Source organism: Chelonia mydas, chromosome 7 (genome assembly GCF_015237465.2).
Source record: "Chelonia mydas isolate rCheMyd1 chromosome 7, rCheMyd1.pri.v2, whole genome shotgun sequence".
NCBI lineage: Eukaryota > Metazoa > Chordata > Testudines > Cheloniidae > Chelonia > Chelonia mydas.
In genome coordinates, this window is record NC_057853.1 from 119934514 (window position 1) to 119941842 (window position 7329).

The 7329-nt window shown below is 39.1% G+C and overlaps 1 protein-coding gene across 3 annotated transcripts in view; it reads left to right on the top strand.

The window, feature by feature from the left end:
- SLF2 (SMC5-SMC6 complex localization factor 2) overlaps positions 1 to 6870 on the top strand; it is a 57272-nt gene extending 50402 nt beyond the window's left edge. For all 3 annotated transcript variants that reach the window (XM_043550554.1, XM_037905916.2, XM_043550555.1), the window contains one exon: positions 928 to 6870. In XM_043550554.1, coding sequence (XP_043406489.1) covers positions 928 to 963 — 36 coding nt within the window. In that variant the 3' untranslated portion in view covers positions 964 to 6870. The remainder of the gene's footprint in view (positions 1 to 927) is intronic.
- The last annotated feature ends 459 nt before the right edge of the window (positions 6871 to 7329 follow it).

Here is a 7329-nt window from a genome sequence, read left to right on the forward strand (position 1 = left end):
CTTATTGCTAAATGCATTTTACTAATTTGTGTTACTTGAAAGTATAATGTAGCAGTTTTAAAAAGCAATTTCTAATTAGTAAATGAAGTCAGTAGTAAAGTACACTGTCTACTAGCTGTGCTGCTATAATCTTGGGTGAAATCCTGTCTGTGACTTCGGTAGGATTTCAACCTTTTTTCTAACAAATGGCTTGAGTGACCAAGTAAACTCTGATTGCACTTTGTAAGTGATATGCCTTCAAGATATGTAGATGATCTCGTGTGGAATGTACAAATATCCAAGTTGGATATCCAAGATTTGGGGCTGTTTTCTATCAATCTCTAGGTTTTGTATCTCAGTAGGATGCCATGGTATCAGAGTACCTATTTTCTATTTTAATACTAACTGGGGATATAAACAATTATCTTAAAGCGAAGTTTGTTTTGCTTGAACCAGTAATCTGAAAGAGGCTTCTTGGACTGAGTTTTAAGCACGTATAAACACTTAAATCTATTTGAAATAATTATTGAATAATTAAACATTGGCATTGTTAGCATATTGATAGCTCTTGCAGTCTTGCTGAAAATTTGACATAATTGTAACATTGGTAAAATGAATGGAATCCCTGTGTGAGAGAAAATGCCATGAAAGGAAAGGAACTAGAGGGTGATACACTGCTGAAAAAGCTTTCTATAAATCAGGTTGTGGAAATTTCTGATGATGCAATTCTCTAATTGTTTGTTTTTTAAATTAGATATGCATTTGGCTGTTGCCTAGGAAACTTGCTTTTCATTGGTAGGCTTATTGTTTAAAATAAGAAGATTATATGGATTTACGGGTTTACTTGCAGTACCGTAGCTCAAGCTACTTATCTACTTACTTTATTACTCTCTCAAAAATAAAATTTGTATGTTTCTCAATTTTTTTCCTGTTCTTTTTTCTTTTAAGGGGAAGCTGCATGATTTCTGGGAGCCAGATTTGTGAAACATAAGCCAGGTCAGAGAAAACAACAAAGAGAGAAATTGAACAAGAACTTCTTTTGCAACCAAGGAAGACTTTCCAAGAGGATTGAAACTCTAGCCTGGTCAAACAGACTAAATCAACAACTTGAATCAAAACTTCAGCTTGGTGCAGGCAACTAGAAAAAACATAACCTGTGCAATTGATTTCTGACTTTGATAGATACAGTAACATTCCTGAAAAATTGTATATATGTATGTGCAAGATTTAAAAAATACCTTTTCTTCAGTATGTCTATCTGAATTGTCCACTAGTCTTCTATCCTATTGAAAGCTGAGAGAGTTTTCTCATTTCCCTTCCCTTGCTAATCACTACAATGTAAAACTATGGGTAATATACTTTCTTTTGTTCTGTTGCCCAAATGCATCCATAAGTATTGCTAATGCACAGCTAGAAAATGAACAGCCATGAATTGAGTGTGCGAAGTAGGAAATGGTGGCCCCTCAATGAAAGGGATGGGGACTGCGGTGTAAATAGTGGTCCAGGCAGATTGACTGTTGAACTTTTCTTTGTTCCATGGCTGTGCTGTACCCATAAACAAAGGAGAATTTAAGAGGTCATTACAGTGATGTATTAGGTTCAATTTAAACTTAATTTTCCTCCTTCATGCTTTAGCAAGTCTGTGTAATTTATATATAGTGACAGTGTGCAGAAAATTAAGTTGTATGTAAGACGAATATTACAAGGAGAAATCTTCGTGCAACATTAATATTTGCTGTCACAGTATCCAAAACACAAATTTCACCTGTTTATGTATGTAGTCTGACTTCAGCACCTTTCTGTAAATGACCAAAATATCAACTTAAAAATATCAATTTTAAAATATCACCTTAGATTTGGGAAAATGAGAACTTATTTGACTTTGCCAATGTCGAAGTAGCTGAGAGATATGTCATATTAGACTTGTCCAAAATCATTTGTGCTAAATTTTGCCCTTAGAGGTGTGCTCAAACTCTTGTTGAAATCTTTGAGCTGTGTGTAATATTCTAAGGACAAAATACCTTTGTTTGTGAGCAAATGTTGGCACTCACTACTTATAGTGTGCTTAGCATACCACTTCATCTATGAAATATATGTGCTTAAATAGATAAGTTCAAGTATTTGGTAGAAACATCAACAAGAATCTTTTGCTAATTAAAACTTAGGCTATGTCTACATGGCCCTCCAGTTCAGACTACCAGAGTTTGAACTGCAGTATGCACAAGCTGTAACTGCCCCATGTGGATGCTGCTGGTGCAAACTAAAAGGTGTACCTAGTTTGTGTGAATGCAGTCCTCTTTTTTTAAAAACAGGACTGCATTAATGCAAGCTAAGTACCTTTTAGTTCACGCTCTCAGGGTCTATATGGGGAAGTTACAGCATAGCATACTAGTGTGGGCTGCGGGGTTGTGTTGGCAAGCCCAGAGATTCTAGTGATATCAACATAGAATACACATGTAATGTTTTTTTCTTTGGTTTTACAAGTATTAATTGTACTTATGGTTGATTTGTATAATAAAATTCATATTCCAAACTCTTTCCCAGGAAAAAATAGCCAAAAAAGACTCAATTTTAAAAAAAGCTCCCTCATGTAAATATGTAGAAGAAACTATTATAGAATTGTGGAGTGACCTGTAAGGAGGAGAAAAGTATCCTTACCTGACTTTATTTGCTTTTGACACTCGCTGCTAAATTGCTTTTCAGACTATTTCTTGTCCTCCATTTCAAGCGTTAGTGTGTGAGTTTATTAATAAAGTCGAAAGCCACAGCATCTTTGTGCCTTTCACAAGGTCTTCACGTGTTAGAACAAGATTCATGGTGATGGCTCTATTAAAAACAAAGAAACAAAAAATCTTAACCTGTCACCAGGATTTGGAGAAATCTACCTCAAGGGTATTTTTTTGTTTGGGTAATGTAGGGTAGGGGACTTCTCTCTCTACAGTTTGTCCTATATAAATGCATCCTTTAGTGTCAGATTGTTATTCTGTGACTATATTATTGTACATAATTTTATTAGTGTTTATATTTTTCTCACATTGTGTAAAGTTTAAAAAAAGTGCCGAATATATTGGTTTTTACTTACTGTAATTAATGTGTATATATTTTCTTACTAAGTGAAGAGGAGGCTCCTGTCTTGTACATTTCTGAGGACTGGTAGGTGAGGGTTTGGACAGCCAGTCTCGTTTTTTATTGGAGTTCAAAGCCAATTGAAACTGCTGATTTTTTCAGATTAAATAGCCACTTTGATATTTGCTTTTTTATTTAATAGCTCCAATGGAAAATAAAGCTAGAATTGTTTTTTAATTAGATGTCTCTGCACATAAAACAGGCAGTCATGCAAATAAGAACTTTCACTTCGTGAAAAATCACTGCACATCCTATTTCTGTCTTACTGCAATGCCTTACAATACGTCTTGAAGTAACAGCACACGTACTCCTGTACTTTTTTCACTTTTGCATTTTTTGTAAACCCTGGGATTTTTCCTTTCTCTTTTGATTTGTACACAATCACTTTCAACTCTCCTGTGTTTGAAGGAACAGCTCCCCAGCCAGTGAAAGTTGGACAGTGGTTCTGTGGGAACCACTATCATTGATTTACAGAGATGGTCCCAAAGCTTTGCTTCAGTGTCATGCCAGGGATTCCTTCCATTCGCCTGTCATCTCTTCTGAGCTCAGTACTGCCTCCAGTACTGCCGGCTGCTGCCAACTTTGACCGAATCCATGGCTGTTGTGCTTTGCTAGCCCACTGTGCTCCTGCTAGCTCCCTATGATGCTAATGCTCCTCTGGAGAAAGGCTAATTGCACCATTAATGTGTCACCACTTCTGCTGTCTTCAAATAAGCACTTTGCACTGAGGTTTATCTTTCAAAATGATGCTAGCTGCACCGAGAGCCACTTTATCTCATTCCATGGGTAATTAGGTACACGTTGCTACGCTGTCACAGACAGGAAATGAAAGGATGGCTACGCAGTGTACATTCATGCTTCTACGCAACACATTTATTTTACTGACAAGCATTGTTTGGTTTACAAAACTAGATCAATAAAATGTTTTTAAATTAAGAAAATCTGGTAGCACAGTGGTAACAAACATTTGTACTCTACCGTCTTGTCCCTATTACTGTGCTTTGGTCTTAAGTATATGAGTTGGGCTTTTCTACAGTGCCTAAATGATTTGAGTTCAAGTCCCATTGAAAAGTCAGTTGGGACTTACACTTCACAGGTGCGTTTGAAAAACTTCATTCAAGGTGACAGTTGTGAGAACTTTTTGAAGCCTATGAAGGGAATTCAGCTGTTGAGCTTAGTGGATCTCAGGTGAATAGAACATCAGGGACATATGGCATATGTATAACTTGTTGGGTGCATATCAAGATCAGTACAATAGGTGGATCATGGAAGTAAACACGTTTTTAACAGAAAATGCTTTTTGATAAAATTATTAATGGGTTGTGCAATTTTAGCTATTCAAGCTCTATACACTTGGAGTATGGAACTAATGTATCTAGATATTATGATCTGTATAGGTTCTTATACCATGCCTATTACTGTAGTATCTGAACGCTTTCATTACTGCATTAAGCAATGTGACCACAAATCTGCAACATGTGATTTGTTTTCTCCTTCCAAGGAGAGAAATATGTATGCAGTATAGTGCTCGCGTTAGTGTTTTTTTTTTAAATGTACATACTGCTCTGTCAGAAGGCAGCTCTAAGTTGTCTTGCATTGTAAGTCAGAAGGTGCTGAGGTTCTTGATGATCCTTAGTTCTGTGGGAGTTTATTCCACAGTCTTAGACCAGCTCTACTGCACAGATGAGCTTTACCCTTCTGGTAGAAAATTTTGTTGTACCAGAGGAATAGAGCTCTTTACCACTGTCTTTATTGAAGAACGTTAACAATCTTCTAGGAGCGCTGGGCCCAGCCCACTGAGCACCTTGAAGAGAAGGACTGAGACCTTGAACTTGACTTAGTATTCTATGGGAAGTCAGTGTAGAGGATGGAGATTAAGTTTGATGTGATGGCAGTAGCCCATGATGCCAAGGTGACCTGCTGCAGAGCTCTGTATGAGCTGGAGTTTCCTAAGAGCTGAGGGTTTCGTGCTCTGGTGTATTGCATTGCTGAGGTGTGGATAGGCGGTGAAAATAGTGTCTAACCAAGGGCCCTGCCACTGTCAGGTGGGATGAGAGCGTCTCCTAGACAATTTATATGGTTCCTCCCATCTGCCAACTATTTAAAAATAGAAATAAAAATAAGTCTTCCATTTTTCCCAGCCTGTAAGAGAGTTTGGTTAGTTTATAAATTGGTGATTTTCTTATTGTGAGAAGAATTTGAGTGGGGAGTAGGGTTTGCAGCATCTAAATGCAAAATCTTCCTCTGACTTAACATAGCGGATTTCTGTTGTGCTTCCACGGTCTAGGCCTAGCTCCTGAGAATCTTCTGCCTCCAGCACTCATGAGCCTGTTGTTTACCCCTTTATTTTTCAGTGAAATGTAGTAATTGTGGGGGATTCTGGTTGCAGAGGGAGTAGTGACCTCTCAGGAAGCCAAGGCCGATCCCATGGAGGATTTCAAGTACTGCTTGAACTGAAATGCCTTTCTATGGCGAAGGAGTGCAGAGAGCAGAGCATAGGGGTGATCTGTTCAGTGACGTGTGTTGCTGAACAGATGGGTTCCTGTGTTTTGTGTCATTGGGAGCTTTTTTAGGCTCTGTGGCTCCATGCCTAGCCAAAAGTTTTTCAATCAAGCCTGGAGGTTATTGCGGCCAGATGTGTGCCCGACGTAATGGGATATAAATCTTTTGGTTGGTCACACATGGAAGTAGGCATGTTCTGCCCCCATGACTGTTGGAGCACCCAGTAGCATCCCAGGAGCTCTGAGGCGGTGAAATAATTTGAAGGCAGGTGCCCTTGAAAATGGGGGCTGTTAAAGTTCTTCAAAGTGCTTCCCTCTTCCTACCAGCATCGCTTTAGTCTTGCCTGGGTTCAGCTTTGGGCACCTCCTCTTCATCCTCATGGTGAGAAAGTTGAGAGGCGATGTAGAGCTGGGTGTCTGTGAGTTGCTTGGCACTTCATCCCCATTTGTCTCACCGATTCTTTCATGACAGGTGTTGAATAATAGGGAGCAATGGAGTCTTGGGGACTCTGCAGGTGACCGCTCTGGGGATGAAAATTGCCCATAAAAACTCCTGGGTTCAGTGTGGGAGAATACAATTGAGGTGTTTCAAGGTGGTTACATTCACCCCAGTCATGTCTAAGAGGTGGGTAACCTAATTGCATATCCATGCTGCAGAGAGATCCAGCAGGATGATTATGGCTGTACTTTCTTTCTCTATGAATGGGAGGAGGTCAATCACCAGAGCTACAAGTGTTTCATCTCAGGTCCTGGTCTGAAGCTTCACTGAGGGATCCCAGGGGAGGGTTTTTTTTTGTTTACTAGTTTCTCTATTTAGCTTGCTTAAAAATGAAAGACTGACTTTTGCGCTCTTGGATTGATGGCAGGTGTTCCAGCTACTCACCTCAATATATAAACACCATGTTTAGGATGGCAAAAAAAGAACTCGGTAGCAGGCGTTTGAGTAGTCAGGCTTTTCAGGGCAGGCAGAGGGAAAGTCAACACGCATTGATTTTTCCTGTGTTGTTCAAACTGCAGACTTTTGTAAAAGCAGTGTCATTTGTGTTACAGCTGTGAGCTTTTCCCAGAGGTCACTGTTCACAATGGTGTTTCTGCCGCTGTTCTGGTCTGTGCACTGAAAGAACAGTGTCATTCATATGCTTTGTCTTATGCAAGCTGTGGGGAAGAAAATGTCAAGGATTTATTTTGTGACTTTATACAGCATTTTGTTGCTTTGTACCTTTTGTTTGAATGTCTAGTTCTGTATATTAAACTTGTTTTGGTATTTTGGGCTTCGGTGTTAACGTTTTTTATAAACTTTACTTAGTATGATGTGGGTTTTATTCCAATTGACTTCTATACCTCACACTCTCTTTGGCTCTGGTTTTCCCTACAGTACGTTAGCCTCCCCTGCTTGCTGAGAACTGCTTGAATCTACTTCCTGTCATAACTCAGTGAAGGCAGGTACTCTCTAGAGTCTTCATTTGTTAAGTCAAAACTACAAAGACTCATTAAAACGTAGTTTGTTGCAGCGTAGATTGGCATTGGTGGGTCAATAGGTGGTAGTTTTCTTTTGAATCAGCACAGTGCTATGGTGCTGTTGTGCTCCTGAAGGGGCTGTGTTATGAATGAGACATAAAACAGATGGCTCATTAAAGAGCCCATGGCACTCGGCAAAAAGTAGAGGTGGATGTTAACCCTGGTGTCATGCCTAAATTCCAGTTTGGATAGTTATTAATTTGTA